General features: G+C 37.0%; 1 protein-coding gene across 1 annotated transcript in view; it reads left to right on the forward strand.

The window, feature by feature from the left end:
* Nucleotides 1–1,576: 1,576 nt before the first annotated feature.
* Nucleotides 1,577–25,778, forward strand: part of LOC110445247 — a 46,922-nt gene continuing 22,720 nt past the window's right edge. Inside the window, exons 1-2 of the mRNA XM_021489749.1 lie at nt 1,577–2,474; nt 25,634–25,762. Of these exons, the coding sequence (XP_021345424.1) occupies nt 2,291–2,474; nt 25,634–25,762 (313 nt within the window). The 5' untranslated portion in view covers nt 1,577–2,290. The remainder of the gene's footprint in view (nt 2,475–25,633; nt 25,763–25,778) is intronic.

Here is a 25,778-nt window from a genome sequence, read left to right on the forward strand (position 1 = left end):
TAACAGTGTATCTATCTGTAGTGAGCTGGCTTATTCTTAACGCTTGTGTTTTGTGCGAGTCGCGTGCACGTGCCGAAGTATATTAATTTGTTCACTTTATCCAAAAGGGAAACGAGTTTACGTAAAACCGATTTTGCCCATTTCAATGTATATATCTGTTTTGATATTATATTTAATTTTGTCTTAAGCTATTTTATCGATTGGTCGATTTTTTTTCTGAAATCCATCAAACGAATGGTTGACAAATATGTTCCTACATGTAGTACTACGCATATACCTGAAGACAGTATAAGTTAAGTTTATTCCGGTACAGGATTTGAACAATCTTCTTCACCGGATTAAAAATCATACAATACCGGCATAGTACATGATGATACTAATGATGTAAACATATGTACAATGTAATATAGAATATATAGATCATAGTGAAGTTCCGTTAAATTTTGATTTAAGTTCATCATATCAAAAGTTCGGCTCTGTAATTATAAATCATCTTTTTCCAAAACTTGTCTGGTCTTTTTTTAAACAGTTTGTGCCACTATGTGTTGTATCATTCATTACATTTCCTAATGGACAACAGACTTCGGTCATTGTGTTTCCATGCTTAAACAGAAAATGTGCAATCATGACAAATTTATAGAAAGTGTCGCAATTCACGTTGTTCTTTGGGAAATTATGATTTTCCAATATCATCTAGGTATACACATACTGACTGTAAATGACCTTCCACGGCAGAAAATCCATCATCGTTTTGTTTAATTTGCTGAAATCGATCCAATATTGTTAACAAATTAAATTCATGGCAGATACAGGCGTGATCACGTCTCTCCCTCCATCTGTCAAACTAGACCCTACTCTACTATACTGATCAGGTCGATCATACACTATAATACACATAGAAATAAAGTCCTCTCAAAGTTTGTCATCGCTCTCTCCCCTCCATCTGTCAAACCAGACCTTACTCTATGATACCACGGAATTAGAATTAGATAAGTCCGTGATGATACTGATCAGGTCGATGAAATAAAGTCCTCTCAAAGTTTGTCACCTCTCTCCCTTCCATCTGTCAAACCAGACCATACTCTATGATACTGGTCAGGTCGGTTTAAACAATATTTATTACTTAAATTCATTTACAACTTATAAACAAGAAAGGTAAAACAGTACAGGTACAAAACAGCCGTAACTTTATTGCAATTGAAACACACCAATATAATCAACAAATAAAATCACGGTAAATAAATGAAAATATTTAAAAGTAAATCAATTGAAATGAACGTGTTTGTCCGTAAACAATGATGTATCGGTTTGTCCGTATTGATAGCCTCATTGTTACGGCACATGCAATGTGGAGATACGCAGGTGGGCTGGTGTTTCTACTTTTCCGTTACAATCAATATTGACTCGGAGGCAATCCTACAGTATGCTAGAGATATTCGGCGGAATACACAATAACCAATATCTACCTGTACAACGTGCCCGTGCGCTGGCTGTCAGATTGTTTTCATTTTTTCTCTTCTAAGGAATAAAAGAATTCGAATTATTTAGTTCACAAGGATCTATATGGACAGTGAAGTAGGGAGTGTGTGTTACTCCACACCGATCAGGTTATGTCAAGTTCTCTGTCGGTCGTGTACCGTAAAACGTGTTCACTCAAGTGTGACCACGGTCCACACATTCCACTGATTATTGTGTTGAACGTGGTAAGCCCGCGCCCGACTGAATCGCGATCATATACGATTTCGTACCTGTGGGCTCAGGTGAGGTGTGGACTGGCAGAGTACGGCATATACTCACCTGTAGGGCCAGGACAAGTGACACCCTACTGACAATACCGGGGCAGTGAGTGGCTCTCTCACCTGTCTTTGACGGATATTATAGGGAAGTGCTTACACCTGTGGAATACCTGTCTTATAGGGATGTGTTTACTCGAGGAAAAGTTTTAAAGAAATGAACGTTTAAACTACATGACACGAACCACGTTGGATGTTTTTATTACGTATCAATCGTATTGTCTTGTAATTAACGATATAATACTTTTACATACCTGTGCAAACAAGGATTTTATCAGCTATTCTTACCTCGTGTGATATGTTGCCAACACTGGTGGTTTTATTTATCTTCTCAAGAAGGCCGTCGACGAGTAAAGAAATACTGTATGCCATATCTATATAGTGTACGATATATAATATTTACTTTGTGGCTTTACGTGAAAACTATTTGACCGAGTTAGCGCTGGAACTTGTGTTTTATAACTTTCGAGTTGAGGCGACCCCCGGGACTGAGCGGGATGAGTGAGGGCGGGCTAAGGATGCTGGGTGTTGTGATAATGATGACAGGTGTGGCTGGAGTTTCGGCCCAGTGCCAGGGTCCCAGCACTGCCGTAGTGGTAGTGGCCAGTGTCTTCAGCACACTCGCAGTAATTTTTTTAGTGTTGGGAATTATTGCTTTCCTGGTCTGGAGACGTCGTAGAGGTGAGTCTTTATGTGATGTATTACCAGTTATCACATAGATACAGATATCGGGATAATATAAGGTATATATGCAGGTATATACATATATTTACCTGTGCTAGCGTCATAATATTTACACCTGTAAATTGTGATGTGTATTAGAGAACTGTTTAAATAAACACAAATGTTTCACAGTTATGAGGTCTCCGCACCCCCTCCCCCTAACACCCTAAAATGTCATCCAAAGTCAGCTTACATGCTTAATGTACAACTAGGGGTGAACATTATAGTATATCTAACATATTCCAGTAAATTGGTCACAAATATCTCCAGAGCATATTGTTTGTCGGACAATACCAATGTCCAACTTGACCCAAGGCCTGAGAAGTTAATCACAATAATAACGTCTAGCCTCTGGGCTCTCCGATACCTGACACAACCAGTCCTGTGTGTTACTTAACAGCAGATACCTGTAATGATGTGCATGGTCTAATATGTTTTATAACCACCTAGAATGAATCATCGTGCATTCCAGTGAATTTTTCTACATTGAAGTTATTGATCTTAGAAATATGCTATCTGTGTGGGTTTTATCAGACATATCATGTAGGCAGGGTTGTGTATATCACACCTGTCACTGCGCTACATCAAGAAACATTGCAGGTAAATAGCGTGAACTAACTCTACACCTTGATACAAATTTGTAGATTCCACAGGCTGCAACAAAATATTTTGGGACAATATATCATTGATCAAAGATATGTTCTCATGTTGAAACAAATTTACCAAAAAATGCAACTTCTATAATAAAGACATCCAACTTCAATATTCACTGTCTTTTGTAAAAAAAAAAAGTTTACAGTTCCTTCTTGTGTTCCTTTCTAACCCTAATTTTAACTATATTTAAATTAATTCATAACTATATCTTGTGGCTATTGAGGTCAGATCTCATAACTTGGTTGATGCCTTATAGCAGTGTTGTGTATCGGTCCTTTTTTAGACAGGTATCTCTGCTATGTGGCGATTAAACATAAAAACACTGCCAGACTTAACGACTTACAATCTGATTTATCTTTACCTGCAGGACAATCAAATCTTACTCATCTAGCTTGTTAAAGCAGTGACCTTGTTCCGTTAGCATTCTAAAACAATGACCTGACATAGTTATACCTAGTAGGTGTCTAGGGTACTGTAAATCTTCCTACTCTGTGACAACTCTTAGATGATAGGGAACTGGTTTGGTTTAGTACATTAATTACCACAATATGGTTTGGCATGGGGTATTCATGCCAAAAAAAAATAAAAAAAATCTACCCTGCAAATAAGCAGAATGCATGGTTTATTACTATCACCATACAGGATTTGTCAGTCGTTGATACATTTTGGCATTGTGCTGAGGTTCTCCTTTGAAATAGTTCTCTCGTTTGACGACTAATTAATCTTTCAAGATATTTTAATAGATCTGTATAGCTCTATATGATAACTGTGGTTATAAAAGTAGTAATAATGTTGAATGTGAAGGACATATTACATTGTAGCACTTAGCAATACCCTGGAGGGTCACCTCTCATTATAACAGTATTGATTTTCAACAGGTATCAATATACTGTACATATTTACTATAGAACGTTGTCTACCTCATCAGAAGTACACTGCTTGTCGTTTCATAGGTCTAGTCGACCATGCTGGTCAAATGAGAGATTGTATATATTATTTAAACTCAAAGAATAAAGGGATCAGATTTCTTTCAGTATGTCTTTTTAATTTCATATTAAGTAAAAAGTAAAAACATTTTTATGAAAAGAATTGAATTATAAAGTCTGATATTGAAATAAACCAAATGGTGTATGTTTAAATCATTGATAATAAGTCCTTCCTTTTGTTGATGTCTTGAATCGTAAAAGACCAATTGAAGTGCTCTAAATGAAGATAAGTAGTTCTAGATTGAAGTCCAAACAAATTGTTTGACATTCATTTGTAGATGATTACACAGGTCATTGTAAGATGAGGGACTATTGACATTAGTGTTACACTGTGGGCCAGCTGAATGATACCTGGTTGTTGCCGAATTGTAATTAAAGGAGATATTTGTTGTCTTGATTTAGATCTCCACTGTCTAATTTATACGTAACAAAGAAAATTAAAGGCTGTTGGCGCCCCCCCCTAGTGAAATCCCATACACACATGTTGACTTGTAGAGAATTTGATCTGAGAACCTTTATACAAATCAGACTATTATGGGTAGAGATAAATACCCCCACACCATTGTTGACACAGCAAGGAAATGATCTAGATCTGTGACATTCCAATGACGTAACTCTGTACACAGAATAAGTATTACTTATATGATCTGAAGCCTCTATTGATTTTAACTGCCATGAGAAGGAAACAAAAGTTATGACTGGCTGAGACGGGTGACATATTTATTTTTGTTTATCAATAATCTGACGCCTTCAGGCAGTGTTTTTGTAAAATGATAAGATTAGCTGGACCTTTGGCAAATGTGATGGACATTTTTATTGTAGTATCATGTTCTTGATCTGGCTTTTGATCTTTTAATACTGCAGAAAAGCTTATTCCAGACACCGATTGTTTTACAAGGAATTTCTTTTAATGTTACTTTTTATTGCATATATTTTATTTTTCGTTATTTTCCTCCGATCAACCCTGATATTCCACTACTTCATACTTATACCAGGATTCTCATACTAGGAATCAAAATCATTAAATACAATTCACATCATGAATATTTTCCATTTTGAAAATTATTTATGTTGTCTTTACCAGAAAATTATACTTGTCTTCGCCATGCAATTATAATTTTTTGACAATTGTCATTTATTTAAAGTTTAGAACTTTCTTCTGATAGGACAAATTTTTCATAAATTTTTCAGACAAATACTATTTCTGAAATAAATATGTGTCTGTCATGTTACTTCTACTGCTGCAGTGCATTCAAGGAATGCAGACAAACCCAGACAGCATACAAAATGTGGGACATGGGGCGAACGTAAACTGAGATTTCACTAAGCACCAATCACCCAAACACGCAACACACAATTGTTTGAACTGAAATCTGTAAAAGGTTGACATGCAAGCTACTGAGCTCCTCAAAAGTTCACAACCCAGAACAGACGGCCCACACCTGCCATTGTGAAGTACCTGTAAAGTCTATCCAAAGCAGATATAATTGTTCGAATGACGTATCAGTCGAGTGTTTTATGTTTAAATTGCGTTTTTTTGTATGTTGGCATTCAATTAAGAGTTGATGGTGGGTAATATATATACCAGTACAGCTTTGGAGTTTAAATACTTGTGTGACAACACCAGGTACATATTTGTAAATATCACTTTGTAAGTTTGTATTGTTCACTGGTGTTGTGTATAGGTAGGTTCAAAATATTTGATAGCCTGATCAGAGATTTTGATAGCCAGATTTTCAACACCTAGGGCAGAAACCTTTAATTTTCATACGTGATTGTCCTGGGACAGAACGAGCTGGATTTATAACAGATAATCGGACAATACTATCGGTATGATCTTCTTAAAAAATTCCAACGGATATATAAACGTAGGGGCGACACACAGGGAAAGTAGGTTAACATCGATTAAGATGATAAAGTAGGAATTCTCAAAGAACATCCACTTTGACATACTGATAATAGAGTTATGACTCTAGGAATTTGTTATTATTATTTATTTCATTCAGAAGAAACAATAACAAATTTAATGTGCACTACTGTGAGTATGTGTACATTCATCTTCCCGGGGCCGTTACCAGCACAGCTGGTTCGTGTCAGCCACACTCTATTTCTATGATTTATTAGCGTGAGACAAATATGTGTTGAAATTATCAAGTGGGGAAAGCCAATGTGAATTCATTTGATTTAATTTTTTATAGTTTATATATAAGTTTAAAAAATGATTTAAATAATTGTTGATTTATTAGAATTATGTGTCTAGGTAAACTAAAAGAAAGAAACTGGTGATACATTAAGTGAACAAAAACAACGTTTTGAAATTGACATAACAATAAACTTATTTTTTGACTTAAACAATGAATGAAGTTGCGTGGTGTATTGCCGCGGGACATTTGATCGGTATATTCTGACTACTTATTGTGATAATAACACCGCATGTCACAGCTCTGTACCTACAGGGCTCTGTCGGCATGTCACCAGCGTTATTTTAGGATGATTTATAACTGTGAGGTTGTACAGGATCAAAGAGGAACAAGAAACCATATCAAGCGTGACAACATTCCAGATCCACGATGTCCTGTCAGCAGGTTCTCGCTCCCCATTTATCACACCTGCGCAGGTATACTTACCTATTAAAGGTCTTCCTGGCACTTTGACCTTACAGACCAGACCCACCTGACACACCTTACAATATAGGTGATGTCTGTCCAACCTGACCAGGTGTGTTAATAGAGGTTTGGGGTGGGGGCCATACAGGAGTTGTGGTATAAATAGGGACAGAGGGTCCTTCGTAAGTGAGTAGCTTAGTCAGAAATCTCATTGCCAAGCTTTCCTTGTCTTTATGACACTTGCAGGTTTACACTTTAAGATTAAGGAGCATGGTAGGGAGAAAAGGTCTTTGTAAGAGAGTTTACTTAAGCCAAATATCTTTAATTTGAATTTCTGAAGGTATTCTTCATGTCATCCAGCAGGTCAGTGCTGTAAGTGTAAGGAGTCTTTTTGTTGACATGAAATCGGACAGACTAAAAAAGTTGGCTATCAGGACCAAAAGCTTGATCAAAATTAAAGTGCAGATGTGATCGAGTCTTCAGACAGGAAATCCAATGATTTCACTCTCCAAACAAATTGAGAGTATAGCCGAGAAACAGAGGATTCTGATGAAGGACTACCATACTATCACTTGGAAGCTTAAACTTGGGAAACCTACAGATATGCTGTATTTGACCTAATTAGCTATAATAAGGGTGCCCTTCTAGAGATTTTAGGAACTGGAAGGTTACTTTATTTCTTAATGTTAATTATGGAATTTTTCTATTCTAGATTATATAATTTTCTGAATTAAAAGTCTTCCCACTGGTTTGGTGGATAAGACAACTCCCCCGCTCTAAAATAACTGATATAATGTTGCAGATGATGATTCACACTTATTGCCTTATTGTAGGGAAACATGATTCTTTGTTTCCTTGAGATTTATCAATTTCATGAGGGCAAAGGGAGAATCATGTTTCCCTATTATAACGACAATACATATTTTGTTATAGAAATGGAATACATGTAATAACACTACAGTCAAGATGGCCATTGTTGCTGTCTGCTTTAGTCATTTGGAACTCCAGCGATCATGATATAAAACGTGATGCCTCTTGTTCATTTTTCAAGAGAGTCTCCAAATAAGGGAAACTCAATAGTTTATTTCTCTCTCATGTGACAATTCAGTCTGACAGGTGCTTATGTAGATAAGGTATATCAAATTGCTTTATTAATGGGGAAATTAACAGAAGACTGAGCATCATGTCTCTGCTGCCTGCTGCAGTTGAAAAATAACCGGAGGCACGGTAGTCTCGTGGTAGGACGCCGGGCTCGAGACCGAAGGGTTGCGGGTTCGAGTCACGGCATGGCACTGTGTTGTATCTTTGAGCAAGATACTTTACTCTGTTTGTTCCAGTCTACTCAGCTGTAAATGAGTACGTGGCTGGACAGTGCTAGAATTGTAGAATGCTAGCTGATATTGGCTGGTTGCAAAGGCCCTATAACCACGGATAATAATTTGTGAACTGCTTTGAGACGACCTACGAACTAGGTGGTGATAAAGCGGTTTATAAGAACCTCAAATTATCATTATCATTAATCAAGATATGAGTTACGTTTGTACATGTATGTTATTTAGGGGAAAACAAGTCTTATTAAAGACACCCCACTCATTATTTACATATGCTCTGCTCCCTTATTACGTCAATGAGGGTGCATTTGTATTTCTATGATTCGGTAGGCTCAATCATAGAGGGGGTGTATTATGTAGGTAATGCAAAGTGACAAACCGTGCATTGAGAACAAGTGACAAGTTCTCTCTATCTGATTACTAAAAAAGGCCAAATTAAAATAGGTACGTCAATATGTTATTACGATGTAAGCTATACATGTCAAATAGGATGTACATTTTGTAAGTACCACATGTAGATCCTGTTAGAATAAGGGGTAGGTTCAGGTATATTGGTAGTGCTTTTAAATGGTCTGGAGTCTGAGAGATCTATGTTAGGGTATATAGAGAGATTGAACTACAGTGTATTAGAATAGTTGGAAGGTGGGGATATAGAGAGAGATTGTATGTTTTAGCTTGGGTACAATTGCCCTACAGGGTGTGGTAAAGATCGTGGTCCGGTAGGGTAACATGCTGATATAACAGACAGCATGCCGCGTATTGGGTATCGAGAGGTTGACCGTTGGATGTGGTTTACAATCACACAGTTATTCTCGAAGGAAATTGGCACTTGACATGTAACAGTCATTTCCAATTTTAACATGTCTGTGGACTTTTTCACAAAACCTGCTTCAAGCGGCTTATCTCAGGGTAAATGGAGGTATTCCACTAACTTTTAACATTTCTAAATTAAAATTTCAATAGAAAATACTTCATTGATATTGGACACTACATCAAGTTCGACTTTTTTTGTCAGTGTATATGGAGGTCAGGAGGTCAGGAGTTGTAGTCAATCATTACCAATCATTGTTCAAGGTCAATAGGGCTTTTCAAATGATAGGGGTAATAAAAATATCTGGAGAAAACTCAAGAAAATGTTCTGTTGGAGGGAGTCGTGTACATTGAAAATGTTGGCGTTTTATTGACGGAGACTTGTTCAGTGAAAACTCTAGCATACCTGAGTCTTGTAGGGGAAATCTTGCCTGCTGATTACAATTATTATTTATGTCTTCAGTGTAGAGTTATTTCACATAGGAAATCTTTACAGTGATTGATGACCTGAATTGTTTTCTGGATTATTTGTAATAATTGTTTGGCTCCAGCTAGTCATTCTGTATTAATACAGGAGTAAACAGCACTGGAATCACACAGATTTTATGTCACACTTCTGCCTTGATGGATATCAGCATTATATATGGGGTTTGGTAGTGGCATCTCATCTCAACTTCATCCCCCAAATTGCTTTTGTAAATATCATCTACTACAAATATCTTCTACATCCTCCAAATTGGTATTTCATGCAGGTAGCAATTGTGGTTAGTTTGCTGAGCAGATGACAGGTATTTCACACAGGTATTCCACGCAGGTAACTTGTGTGGTTTTTAAGCTTTACCTGACAGGTATGACAAAGTGTCGCGGTGGAATATATTAGCACAGATACGCAAATGAACAGTTGGTATATAATTACGTTGGCTGATGGTGTACTACCTATGTGATGTGCTGGCCTTGTTAGATTCCATTCTGAAATTTGGATTACAGTAGGTATATAATGGTTTACTGTAGTTCTGGTACAGAAAAATAAATCGATAAATTTGAAAGTCAAATAACCATCAGTTGATAATTAATTTACCTGTTACCGTACCACAATTACAGATTTTGTAATTTCCTAAAGTGTTGACAGTTATTTGCGTGATATTAAACACTTATCTTTTCTTAAATTGTACAATTTCAAGTGTGAGATATCCAGTAGTCCTGAGCCATTTTTGGGTAATCACACAAATTGTAAGTGTGAGATATTCGTCCTATATCCAGTAGTCCTGAGCCTGTTTTGGGTAATCACACAAATTGTAAGTGTGAGATATTCGTACTATACCCACTCCTGAGCATGTGAATTGGGTAATTGTAGAACTCCTATGTGTGAGTATTTGTTCCTTATCATTTAGTTATTTGTGATATGGGCGTGCAATATTGTTAGCTGTGCATATAGGCCATATCTCGGCCCAATCTCTCTCTCTATATATCTCCTTAATAGTTCGAACATTACTTATAGATATTGACAGTGTTTGTAGTGATAATAAAATGCTTTTAATATGACCATTTCCATGATCCTACATCAGATCAACCCTCGCCCATATCAGCCATTGGGCCTGTGACCCCTCAGGCGGTTATAGGAGTGAGGTATGGTTCCTTTATCCCTATATGTGGTACCAATCCTACATGTACCGTTCCCAATGTTTTAATTGTAATATATACATCCCATACCTAATCCATCTGGCGGTTAGCTGACCACTCCACACAAACAAACCAAAACATTGTCTGGCCTCCAGGTCACGAAGGCATGCTGTGGCTGACCGAGGGAGGGAAGCACACACTTTAGGATTTCTGGACAATCTTCACCCGTCACCGCCCACGCGTACCGAGGTCGGCAGCTACGGAAGCTATTGCGTGGAAATGATTGCTATAACTAGCCTCATTGTGAGTGTCTTATATTTGCAGAGATAAGGACCTAGGGTTGATTTTATCACTGTGTAAAATAAGACTTAAAGTTTGTTTCAAGGGGATTAACATTGATTGGATAATGGGTTAGGGCCACATTCCAGGTGGGCAGTCACAACACATAGACACCTCCAATTACAATTATCTACGTTGTTGATGTCAACAACCTACCAGTGTAGGTCTAGGGTGATAACAGAGAGGAACGTAACCCTATAATATATAGCTAGTGTAAAAACACGAGGGCATTTATTAAAAAGCCTTCAGAACTCGATGACATCTACTTCAAGGCTCCAAAGCCTGAGGACATTTATTAAAAAGCCTTCAAATGTAAGGGCATATACCTTACTTGGTTCTTTTATTACAAACATATGGCAGATATAAAAATTGTTATATAAGAACAAAACATAAAAAGTTATTTGGCCATAGCAGATTTTCTAATGAATCTTCAAATTGGACATAAAACTGCTAGGATATGTACAGTAATAGGCGTACAATGTTGTTATGAAGAGAGATTTGTCAATCCCTGCAGAAACAGTCACTTACATATGTAGCATTGTCTAGTTAATTAACAGGTCCGTGTGGCAGGACCGATTTGTCACCAGAACGTGGCCAGACAGGCCTGTGGCTATAAGTAATGGTGGGTGACAGGCGACATAGATTTACACTTCCTGTAGTATCTCACAGGGCCTTAAGAAAACTTCATAATACCTGGTAAATAGATAGCAAGATGACACAACACTGGAATTATGATGAAAAACATTACACAATAGTTAATGAATGCTGCATAAAGTTGCATACAGGTAATTAAAACACATTCTAATCTGCAACCTGCTGCAAAACTCAAAGCATTTATACAATAGATCATTTCCAACACAAACTTGTTTCTAATCAGACAAATGAACAAAGCTATAAAACTGCATCTAATGTTTCAGACCAACTGAAGGCAATCTCTTTCCATATTTTAATTCCGCTGGAAATATTGTCATCATAATCAGCATGCTCAAGGCTTTCACTATCACTGAACATGAGACAGACAGTTATACAGGTACATCTTACACATGTGTACATCTTTATCAAGACGACAGCCAACAGTCTTTGTATTGGAGAGGTATCAAAGTTGGGTTATCCTATACTCAGCTGTTGGACTTAAGGACCCCTGCACCAATGCCAAAAAATGAAACTATGCATTCAAAACTTATTTTTCTGGTGTGACAATAGCTTTGTTAAATCATTTTTGAAAATAAAAGTATACTTTGCAGGACTTTTATGTATACATAATTGAGAAACAAACAAAATAAAATAAAAAAATGTGTTCTGAGTGTAAAATATTCTCCGGGGCCAGACCTGAGGTTTCGTACCCTGGACTTCAGATTGTTATACCATCACTGAAACCTATTGAGCTACCTAGACAACGGAGGTGTGTGCAGTTATATCCAAATAGAAATTAAGGGGAGGTTACTGTATATGTATTAACAACGGCAGTGTAGTGGGACAGGGATCCTTAAAAGGCAACTGTATCAGTTATGTACTTTATCTATGTACCTTATTATGTATGTTTATATGTACATATCATGTACATTACTTAGTTTATTATGTACTTAAATGTGTACATTAATGTACTTTGAAATGTGTACATTTATGTGCTTTGAAATGTACATTTTTTGTACTATAATATGTACATTTATGTACTTTTAGTAACAACAGGGGGGTGGATACCCAAAAAATCAAGTTTCATTTATGTACTTTGATAGGTATATTTATGTACTTTGATAGGTATATTTATATACTTTGATATGTGTATTTATGTACTTTGAGGTGTACATTTATGTACCTTAATATGTTCATGTATGTACTTAATCAACAATCTCCAGATCATGTTACATATCATTAACGTTAGAAAAACATGTTGTTTTATAATCACGTTAGCAGTTCTGACTCGCAGCATGCAGGTGTAATTCTTCTATTTGCTAATCAATTATTCAGTGCAGTTTCATCTGTCTGGTCAGGTGTGATAACGACCACTGTAAAGGTGCGTTCATATCTAGCCAGATGGGATAGATCACGATCTGTTATAGAAAAGCCTGCATATAAAATTTCTACTTAAGTGTTTTTTTCTAAAATGATTGCTTCCATATGGTTTTATAACTTTTTAATTATGTTTTGAAATAAAATACAGCCCCAAGACATTAAGGTCAAATAGACTGAAAGGAATTATTTAGATAGTCAAATTATCATAAACTGCATTATTTACACGAGTCCATACATTATGCTGACAGTTTTGAAAATATTGTTTAAAAAATCGTTTGACACAATGGTATCTATATTATGTATTGATAGACCCAGGTAATGTTTTATTTTCCTTGTCGTCAAGTACGTGGACCTGTGAAATATTTCATAATCTCTTCAGCACTATATGAGGTAATATTTGACAAAATCACTGATGAAAGATAACCTTATGCTAAGCTATCTGAACCATATAAAAAACTGAAAGAAAAAACTAAATGTTACTACCTATCAGAAAAATATTTGGACTAAAAACATGGCATTTGATATTTTTTACAAATCCGAATGAATATAATATATCATCTATACTTGACAGTATATTATTCAATCAAAATTGAAATAATTTTTTCCAATGCAAAACCAATATAGAATTCCTTTTCTTAATTATAACAGAAATAATACACACATTATATATAACTTTATATTGATGTAAACATTCCTTTTTCTTTATGGTTTGTTAAACTTCTGGTCTGAACATGACCAAGATATAGAATGGAGAATTTTAACTACTGTATGATTTATATAATAAAGCTTAGTTAGATCCTTGCCCCAGGAAATGGACCCTTTATGCATCAGTGTCTTTTACGTGACCTTGACAACATCTGACGACCTTCAACACCTGACTCTGTCTAGGACAAACCCTGTCACTGAACTTCTGCCTCATCTCCTTAATCCCTCCAATTTATTTTTGAAAGAAAGCCTGTAATGTTTGCAGGATTGGCGCCACAGGTTTCCATCAGGTCCAGTATACAAAGCTTGTCCCTGACAGTTGACAGGGACACAATACTTTAGGCTTTATCTTCGTTCCCCAATGGTGCGTGCGTCTTGCCCAATTCTGTAGTGGAGCGAGTAGTATATAATATAGGGGTCAGTCTCATGACAAAATTGGTCCGAATCACGCGAGGAGTGAGACCTCCTGAAGGTGTTTTATCATCGGTAAATAGCTCTATGTAGTAGACAAAATGACAGGATCACTAGAGGAACCCCATAGTCACTTAGACCGTTAATGGCCTCTTCGCATGCTAACCAGTCAGTCTCACTTATTGTGAATTTACATATACTTGGTATGTGATACTATAATGACTTGTTAGCAAAATCACACCATTCTCATCCAAAGCACAAATTAAAATTAAAATCTTACCATTTTCATCCAGAGCATATGTACAAAGACAATGATTTTAAGGATACAAGCTACCTCACTGTGATGTCATGTGTCTCTGTTCCAAAGAGTTCCTAACTACAGTTCAATGCTAGAATCCACACATTGATAAAAGGTATTCTGGAAATTATGATTATTAAAATATGTTATTAAAATGAAATTTAGAGGAGATAACTCTAGCATAAGAAATGTTAGATGTAAGTTAGCATGCCTCCTTAAGAAACCAACTGATTATTTTATCTAACTAGTGACCAATATCTCTGATATAGTCTTCAGAATATCAATGAAATGTGTGTGTGGAGATCCAGTAGGTTAGCTCAGTGTCATGTGTTTGCTCAGTCACTGTAACAGGAATGTCATCCGAGTTAGCTCACAGTCTGTAATGGAGACACTTGGAGCAAAGATTATAGGTGTAAGATGAGTTCCCTGTGTGCCTAATGGTGGAACAGGTATCTGCAGGTTTCCTGTCAGAGATCATTAAACTTCACACAGAATTACTTCACTATACAACACATCGGAAGTAAACCCTCAATTTTATGGCTGCCTAAGTACATGCTTGGAAAATCTGACATAGTGTTCATAAAAAATTAAACACTAAGACATTATTTATTTATGAAAGTGAATTTTTATGTTATTTCCGTTAATTTGAGATAAGTAATATAGTATTACAGTACTCTGGACTAACACTTGGGCAGTATGCCAGTCCTGTGTTGGTTTGGGGTATAAAGTTGGATAATGGACGGATTAATCATATTAAAGAGGTACATGACTTTTATAAAGTCTGTATGAAATGGACCGCCTTTCCCCTGGAGCAAATCTTAACTTTTAACATTCACCAAATGTAGGCTGTAGGTATATAATCACACTTGTTTTGTGTACTCCAACATTTAGCACTGATCATTCACTGTTGTTAGGCTTTTGTGTACTGAAATCATTAGTACAGATAATTAACCTCGTTCGGTGCCTCTGATCCTGTTTTTTTTTAAAACCTAATATAATGCAGATAATACTTCAATCATACTTATTACCTGCACCCAAAAGCAATTATCAATATTTTAAATAACTTTATATCTAAATCCACAATAAAGGGGTGTCTTAATTAATGTGGGAGGAACCAGAGTACCCAGATAAAACCTATATGATTGGGCAGGTGACCACATACCTTTTCACATTCGATCGGATTTGTCAATGTTTTTATTAGGACAGGCAGATTGCCTAGGACAGACAGATCATCCATGTACAGTTTGTTACCTTTGCGTAAGCTTTCATAATCCACACTCCGGAGGTCACCAACTGGGATCATTAATGTCTTCACAGTACATCTATCACGTCATGAATGACACATCAGCACTGTCTCTTGTAAAACACTACCAATTGTATTGCTTTTGTAGTGTAACAATTGTACCCTTGTCTTCCTAGCTTTGATGATAAGTATTGGGTCACAAGGGAAATTAGTTCAGTCAAGGTCATAGGTTGGTGAGAGTGAGGCAAGGTCGTAAGACAATCAGTTCACCCAAGGTCATAAGTTTGAGAGGGTTAAAGGTCATAATTTCAGTCAGGGTTAAGCAAGGTCAGAAGGCAGCAGTTCAGTCAAGCTAAGGTGACAGGGCAGTAAGAGGCAAAGCAGCACAGCAATCAGTTCAGTCAAGGTCATAGGTTAGTGAAGGTGCATTGAGGCAAGGTCACAATTTAAGGCAATCAGTTTGTTTAGGTTATTGAAGATCAGGTAAAGTCACAAGGACAGTCAGTTTAGTCAAGGTCATATTTTAATGAGATAAAGTAAGGTTATAGGTCAGTGAGGGTGAGGCAAGATCACAAGGTAATCAGTTCAGTCAAGGTGATGGGGAAACCAGGTTACCAGGCAATCAGACTGAGGCAAGGTCAGGGGTTATAATTATCCCAGACAGAACCAGATGATGGTCAATTATGGTCAAAACAGTTGAGACTTTTAAGGGTAAACAACAGCCATGGGATAATCCCAGATTATGTGGTTACAAACTACAGTTGAAAATGCAGTCAAACTCAACCATCAGGAAATTATATGAAGTGATGTTAATTGTCTGCTTTTACTGTAAACAGACAAATCAATATAGTATACAAATCTGGGTTGATTAGTATCGTGAATAAACAAACTCGAAACATGCATATTTATGTAAGTTGTAGGTGTAATCTATATCAACAAGTAATTATGTCCTATATAGATATAATATTTAAATAGGGACATTAATTAGGAGTTAATGACTAAGTGATTGATTCCTCAGGTATGATCAGTATAATTACCGTATATGTGATTGATTTCTCGTTACCAGGTATAATTCCTCAGGTACGATTCAGTAGTTTTTGCTTGAGCACACAGGTGTGCTGAATAATGCAAGTTGGTGTATAGGATATTTGTATAAATGTCTATTAATGGACTTGTGTGGCTTGTTGTGTAATGAGACAGGTGGTGTGTTGTATTACTATCAGGATGTTTACCTTACGTTGTACATTAATATCAGATTAAGATTGGTATATACATAGATAAATGTAGGTGTCTGGTGATATGGTTTAGGACAAAACAGATGTTCATTGCCAAGTGACGACTAACGCTCTGTAGATTATAATGATGATGTAATCGGTAATAATCTCGCTCGGATAACCTTCCTTTCTTATTTCATTCAAAAGTAGCATTATATACCCAGTGTTGGACGGATATCCAATAGGGGGCTTTATATATATATATAACTGTAAATGTGTTAGAAATTTTGAAAATGTGTGGCCAATAGTTTGAGATTATAATGGGTTTTTCAAATTCACCTTTTGTTCATAAATGAAGAGATGAATTAAAATGGAAATGAACATTCACCTGTTACAGAAGCAGCAACAAGATGAAGAGATTTATCAGAATTAAACATATATTTGTGTGATACTGGGTACATCAAATGAGGAGACAAACGATATACTGACACTATAAGATGACTATCTTCAGGGCAAATAGATAGGAAATAAATGGACATTATTCTAATTAAAGTAAATCAAAGGCAAGGCTACTACTGACTGTTGTACTGGGATGGCCAGACTGTCTATTGGGTAGGTATTGATTGGCAGGTACACAATTATCTGTTATACAGGTAGATACACATGATAGCCAGGTAATCAAATTCCATTCTAGGTCATTATAACCCACTTAAGAGGCCATATATGTAAAGTGTTTTATGTGCCTGGCTAAGCATTAAACCTCCAGAGTATTGTATACCCGACATAAGAAACTGTTTTGTGAGATGACCTAAATAACGTACCTGTAATTAGGTTAACAGGTATAGACTGTCTTTTATACACACCTGTGTGTACCTGTGCATACATGTTGTGTATAGTGAATTAGAGATAGGTAATTGACATGCATAGCCGCTTCTGGTATATAAGTAACTTACAATTCATCACCTGTTGTGTGATCAATAGTACCGTAGTTATCCTAAACCACAGATGTCTCCAGATCTGACCGTAGGATCACAAAGCTTTAAAGATCCCCATATACCACTGCTGCTAAAAAACTGTACCCATGAGTTGGAACTTGCTTACCAGCATGCTAATAGATAGTTCTAATAAATTGTTTCTGAAATGAAAACCATGCCTTGTGGATTTTTTATGTAAAATTTATCAAGTTGATATGCTGGGTAAGCAAAAAAACACAGTGTTCTGCGAGTGAAAAAGCAACAGACCATACCTATCCAACTGAGTTACCTGATCAGTGGTTACACATTTCCATGGCCTAGAAAAACGACAGTGAAATTGTGTAGTGTTTGTCTGCAGTGGGACAGGGACCCTAAGTCCATATTTCTCATAGAACTAAGTCAATTAAACTAAATGATACATTTTTACTAGTGTGTGTTAAATTACATTTTGAACTGTTGCATGAAATGATAATGAGTACACACCATTCTTATTGGGACTTAAGTCTTGTGTGTTGGATGATTCAGGGGACAGGTATAGAAGTAGTACAGTATCAAGCTGAAGGTATCACAAATACTTATTAAGGTGGTGGGGATGGTTTTAGGGCAGTTTTAGACATGACACTAATTTTATTACACTTAAGATATCAAAGATTCTAAACTGAACAAAAATGATTAATATACACCACAAATGGTCACAAATTCATGATCAGGTCATCTTGTCTTGCCTGTCACATAGCTAAGTCCAAATAAGGTCATGCTCGGGTCATATTGCCTGTGACATATCGATTGGGAATGGGGGGAGGGGTATATGATTCATGGGGGGAAGGGGTTACATAAACAATGGGAGGGTGAGGGGTTTGTGAGTGTGTGTGTGTGTATAGGGGGCCGTGTGTGGAGGGGTGTTTATATGGTGTGCCTGCAAGGGAGTTAATGCCCCATTAAATTCAAGGTGTCAAATATGGTACATGTAGCATCAATCATCCTCACCTGTGTCTCTCACTGCCTCGTAAGGTGTAGCTACATGTACATGTTATCCGAAACCTCTGACCCTTAAACTTGTAACCCATCCCTCAGTTGTTGTATTGTAAACATACAGTATATACATCCAAACACACTGGTATTAACTACTTATAGGGACCTCACAGACACAAAGATTGCTCTTTGAACAATCCTGAAAATAATATTGCAAGTGAAAATATGCATTCCATTTGATTCATGTTCATTAATGGCAGGGATCGAGAAGTGTTATTTAATTTAGATATTGTTCAATTAACAAAATTGTCTCAAGGTAGAGAGTCTCACTACAGTTATATGTTGTGGATCTTTTAAGGAAGTAAGAGCATTGTATAATTATTCTTAAACAAACATTGATTGATTGTTCAATGGATGTCTTCCTGCTTTAATCAGGAAGTCTGGATTTCAAATTACCATAGCAGGGATATATTTGTGAAAAAGGAATAACTGTTCAGCAATAAACATTTTCTTTTGTATCTGGTTTTGCTTTAGAAAATGGGCATGCAAGCAACTCTTAGTGAGAAAAAGGCCATCAAATTGGAACTCTTCTTCATTGGAGATACAACATTGAGTTCTGGGATACTCTACCTTAAATAGAAAAAGAAATGTATTAAAAGGTTTTACTTCAATTGTGTAAAATTCAAATTCAAATTTGGAGGGAAATGAGTCTAGGAAAATGCCAGTTTATTGATTAATTTGTACTGGTGTAAAGAAAATCTGGGCCTTATCTAAGAAGCTCTTCATCCATTAGGATACACCCTGTAGAAGTGGAGGGTCTAGCTGGGTCATAATCAGACTGTGCAACACATTTTCATGTTCCCTTTGAAAGCGGAATACCGAAAAACGTTTTCAAAAACCTAAAAATGAGCAATGTTTTAAAGCTATTTATTGAATCATTAGGCAATACTTGAGGAATTTTTCTTTTAATCAGATAAAATTTGAGTACTTGAAGTGAATAGAAATAGATTTGTAGGGTAAGTAGCACCACCACATCAAAGTGTAGAGCCTGCAGGAATACATATCACTCAGCAGGCTGTAAGCTGCTTACAGCGGCAGTGGTTCAGGTCAGCAGTTTCTGCCCATGTATCTTCTCTGGTGTCTGGCCATGTCTCTTTCTGTGAGTCTCCCTAGTACACAACCAGATATCTTTCAGGCAATGTGTCCCCCCTCACAATGTGTCCCCCCTCACCAAAGTTAGCACTCACTTTTAAATCCTACACAACCACTCATAATTTGTTTCATTGCAACATTCCTGTTATGTTGACAAGAAACACAGCCTAAGAGAAATGAGTGACCGGGGAACAGCTGAACTACATTCACTGCCTATAACTAATGCTGAACTACATGTATATGCCCTTCCTGTAACTTGCTGAACTACCTGTGACATGCTGAACTACCTGTGACATGCTGAACTACCTGTGACTTGCTGAACTACCTGTGACTTGCTGAACTACCTGTGACATGCTGAACTACCTGTGACTTGCTGAACTACCTGTGACTTGCTGAACTACCTGTGACATGCTGAACTACCTGTGACTTGCTGAACTACCTGTGACTTGCTGAACTACCTGTGACATGCTGAACTACCTGTGACTTGCTGAACTACCTGTGACTTGCTGAACTACCTGTGACATGCTGAACTACCTGTGACTTGCTGAACTACCTGTGACTTGCTGAACTACCTGTGACATGCTGAACTACCTGTGACTTGCTGAACTACCTGTGACTTGCTGAACTACCTGTGACATGCTGAACTACCTGTGACTTGCTGAACTACCTGTGACTTGCTGAACTACCTGTGACATGCTGAACTACCTGTGACTTGCTGAACTACCTGTGACTTGCTGAACTACCTGTGACATGCTGAACTACCTGTGACTTGCTGAACTACCTGTGACTTGCTGAACTACCTGTGACATGCTGAACTACCTGTGACTTGCTGAACTACCTGTGACTTGCTGAACTACCTGTGACATGCTGAACTACCTGTGACATGCTGAACTACATGCTCTGTTTGTAACTTAATGAACTACATGCCATACCCAAGAGTGTGTATTTACTGTAATGAGGAGAATTAATCAACAGGATATGAAGACACAGCCTGATGAGGCAAACATGCTGTGTGTGAAATTAAAAATAAATTATTTCCGTCAATCAGTTGAGATTTTACAAGGTCATTACACAAGGTTGTTCAAAAATCAAATTATATAGTTTGCTTGTATTGTGTAAAGAAATGTATAGTTGTAAACTAAGTAAATATTGCTGTTTAATTTGATATTTGATGAGTCTGTCTTTTAATCTTAGCAAGGGCTGTCTCTTAATCTTAGCAAGGGCACATTTGATTGTACTATGATATTTACACAATTTTGTTTTCATTCATTGATAAATGCTTTAGTTATTGATAGCTATACATTAAGTAGAGCAGATTTGATTTGTAAGGGAGATAAAACTCTCCGATTGTCTGTAGGAAGTGTGATAGCCTGTTACAGTCAGCCATCAAGTCTACATTCAGCTGTGATGCTCCCTGATTTAAATCTCAATGTACTGAAGGACACAGGGTTCATGCATGCATGGATACCTGTGACCCTGCGGTTCATACATGCATGGATACCTGTGACCCCATGGTTCATACATGCATGGATACCTGTGACCCCAGGTTTTATTCATGTATGATCATCCGTGACGCTGGGGCTAGGATAATGATTGTGTGGGTGGAACATTAGTTCAATGGCTGATTATATTGTATCAATGATGGCATGCATTCAAGTGGAATAATATTCCATAGGATTAGGGATGGCTGGTCCTGGACCAAATTTATATCTATGTTCACTTTCTCCTCCTTGAAATGTATGAACATATGGTTTTAAATTTGCCAAAGCAAAAATTGTGAGAAGTATTTTAGTTAACAATTTGTACATGAATTACAAAGTTAATCAAAAGTGTTTAATTTCTGAACAGATTCGTGTACATTCTGCTGCACAATTTTCTTTTTTTCAATTGCTCTTAAGGAATCAATCTTTTTTAAGAAAGCCTGTTCACAAACTATCTTTTAAATCTTGACTCCATGCCTAATACTGCACACATTGACACCTTAGGTCTGGATTCAGGCAGGATTCCAAGATAATGTTGGAATAATGACGGATCAGTTTTCATAACCTTATTTACCTGGTAAGACAAAAACCGGGAATGACTAATTCTCATTAAATGGACATACACCTAGGCAGGTTCTCATTGGATGGGACATACACCTAGGCAGGTTATCATTGGATGGGACATACACCTAGGCAGGTTATCATTGGATGGGACATACACCTAGGCAGGTTATCATTGGATGGGACATACACCTAGGCAGGTTATCATTGGATGGGACATACACCTAGGCAGGTTATCATTGGATGGGACATACACCTAGGCAGGTTATCATTGGATGGGACATACACCTAGGCAGGTTATCATTGGATGGGACATACACCTAGGCAGGTTATCATTGGATGGGACATACACCTAGGCAGGTTATCATTGGATGGGACATACACCTAGGCAGGTTATCATTGGATGGGACATACACCTAGGCAGGTTATCATTGGATGGGACATACACCTAGGCAGGTTATCATTGGATGGGACATACACCTAGGCAGGTTATCATTGGATGGGACATACACCTAGGCAGGTTATCATTGGATGGGACATACACCTAGGCAGGTTATCATTGGATGGGACATACACCTAGGCAGGTTATCATTGGATGGGACATACACCTAGGCAGGTTATCATTGGATGGGACATACACCTAGGCAGGTTATCATTGGATGGGACATACACCTAGGCAGGTTATCATTGGATGGGACATACACCTAGGCAGGTTATCATTGGATGGGACATAAACCTAGGCAGGTTATGATTGGATGGGACATAAACCTAGGCAGGTTATCATTGGATGGGACGTACACCTAGGCAGGTTATCTTTGGATGGGACATAAACCTAGGCAGGTTATCATTGGATGGGACATAAAGCTAGGCAGGTAATCATTGGATGGGACATACACCGAGGCAGGTTATCATTGGATGGGACATACACCTAGGCAGGTTATCATCTCTGAAAAGAGCACTTTTCTTGTCTGAGCATCCTGTATATGTTTCATATTTCTTAACAAGTTTGCTTGAAATAAAAAAGTCTTTTATTTGATTTTTTTCTTTTTTTTGATTTTGGAATGTTCTGCAATCATGCAGATTTCCCAAATTGCTAAGCACCTAGGGAGCTATTTAGGTTATATATCATAGGGCTCTATTGCATACTTAAGCCTTAACATAATTGTGAATGTGCTTCGATCACTCAGAGCTGAGGCAATACAGTTACAGTAATTGATCTGGTGACAATACATTGCTACTCCTCAAAAGAAAGAAGTAATGGTTCTAGTACAAAAATGTATATTACATACATATAAATATTTCTTTAAAAATTGAAAAATGAAAAAAGAGACATGTTAACCTATAGTGTTTTCTCAATCTTGAGGTTTCACACCAACATGTAGAATTCTTGCATTTTAATCTGCAGTATCGTTTGCTAGATTTAAGAATATTTATCAATTAAAGAAGAACTACACATTTACTTCATAATATTAAATCATAATCATAAAAGATACTAATCACCTGAGGACTGGTTTTGCATTATTCAATCAATATAAGGCAAAATTAATATTTGTGTAAATCATTTCTGTACCAAAGAATTTATGTTACAAAGGTTTAGCCAGGATTGATAGCCCACCTTAGCCTATTTTATAGACATGCTTATATATTTGGGTTCTTTAGGTAGCGGTTCTCAGACACACTCCATCACATAGTGTCTGGTGTATATTCCTGGTATTGAGGTATGGATTTATATATGATTAAATGATGAATTCTAGTGGCTTAGTGATAAGTATAGGATCAATGAGTTAAAAGGCAGGTTCCATCAATACCTCCATCCTTATGTACAGGCTGTGTACGGTGTGTAAAGGCCGGGGATCAAGTATATCGGAGTTATTGATGTAGGGCCCAATATCTGTTTGACCTTTTATCTTTTGGGTGTATTTCTATCCATGTTTGATTTGATAGGCATTGTCAAGTGTGAAAACCTGCAATGTGGCAGTAGCTTTAAACCTGCAATGTTACAAAAACATAAAAAACTTGTCATGTGACCATAACTTTAAAAAAAACTTGTCATGTGACTACAGCTTTAAAACCTGCTACAGCTGTATATGACAGTACCTTTGAAATCTGCCATGTGATAGCTATAGTTCCTTTTAACCTGTCACAGGAAAGTTTCTTTAAACCCTGCTTTATGACAGTAACATTATAACCCTGTCACGTGACAGTTACCTTTAAACCCTGTCATGTGACATTACCTGTAAACCCTGCCATGTGACATTACCTGTAAACCCTGTCATGTGACATTACCTGTAAACCCTGTCATGTGACAGTATCTGTAAACCCTGTCATGTGACAGTTCCTTTGAAAACTGCTGTGTGACAATAAATTTAAACTTGTCATGTGACAATAGTTTTGATTTTTTCATGTGACATTAACTTCAAAAACTTGAAACTCTAAGGATGACAGCTGCTACTGTATAAACGTGTGTTATATAGTTAATTTCCAGTGCTCCTTGTAAAGAATAATACACTATTGTATAACCTGACACTTTACAGGAAATATAAATTAAGGAAGAAGGCAAGTTGACATGTGTTTTGAAAGCATATAATCTTGTCTGTTGAAATGGCTTCCTTTTCCTGAAAATGTGAACAGTTCTGTGAACTTGTTACTTCCTTTTCGGGAATTGTAAGATGTGTAAGATTTTTTTTTAGATATTTATGTCCGTGTTTATTGCAGTGAAATTAAAGATTTTTACTTTGTTTTCCTTTTTAAGCTCTTGCCTATTTGACTAGTATTAAAATCAACCTGCTTTTAATTATATTTCTCTTTCAATAGGTAACAACACTTGTACAAATAGAACACGAACATTTAAAAGCAATCTTAATAGTCTGTGATTATCCTGTTTAGATGGATTGGTCCTTTGAAGTAAAATTATGAGGTTTAATAAAATTCAGTTTGTATTTCCTTCTTCATGTTTAGAAATATGAGTATGGTTCGATTACCATGCTTTGAATGATACATGCTACTGGATATAAATAACTGACGTCATGTTCTTTCAAAAAGAGTTCCTCTTCATAGAATTTTACTTGTAAGATACGATAATCATATCTTTTAGGATGGGTATAATTAGGACTTTGTTAATAAAAATGAAAGATACACAGGATTAAGCATGCGTTTATAGCACTAATATAGAACTTATAATAAGTGATGCTATAAACAGGTAATTACTATAAGTGACATCACAAACTCAAGTCTCAGGTAAAATGTGTAGCCTACATATACTATCAGCTTTATAACTCAAGTCTACCTAGCTGTATACATGGGTGACAACATAAGATGGTTCACATAGGGGCCGCAGTGGCCGAGTGGTTAATGCGTCTGACATTCTGCTACCACTAGCCCTGAGCACCACTGGATGTCTGGTTTGAGACCTACGTAGGGCAGGTGCCAGGTACTGGCCACAAGGTCAGTGGTTTTTCTCCGCGTACTCTGCCTTTCCTCCACCACCAAAACCTGGCACGTCCTTAAATGAACATAGCCGTTAATAGGATGTAAAACCCAAACAAACAAACAAAAAATGGTTCACACAAAGAGTGCATGTTTGTCTTGATTGTACATCCTGATGGTTTATACCAAGGGGTTCATCTGAACAATTCTGATGGATTCAATATTAATGTATTATCTACATATTTTGTGTATGTTCTGGTCTAGACTTTCTTCCTGAATTAACTGTTTGACAGTAGATTCACCGCTGTTTCTGTGTTTCAGGCCTGTCCAGTCCCCCTGGCACACCTTCGAAGAAAAACCATTTACAAGAAGTGAGGGATGTCCCGTCTCCAGAGGGGGGCGTGTCTAATCCAGCCTTCAGTGATGTCGACATCAGTCTTGCTGAGGAAGGTTAGTACTCGGAGGA

The sequence above is a fragment of the Mizuhopecten yessoensis genome, unplaced genomic scaffold (assembly GCF_002113885.1).
Source record: "Mizuhopecten yessoensis strain PY_sf001 unplaced genomic scaffold, ASM211388v2 scaffold2137, whole genome shotgun sequence".
NCBI classification, from domain to species: domain Eukaryota; kingdom Metazoa; phylum Mollusca; class Bivalvia; order Pectinida; family Pectinidae; genus Mizuhopecten; species Mizuhopecten yessoensis.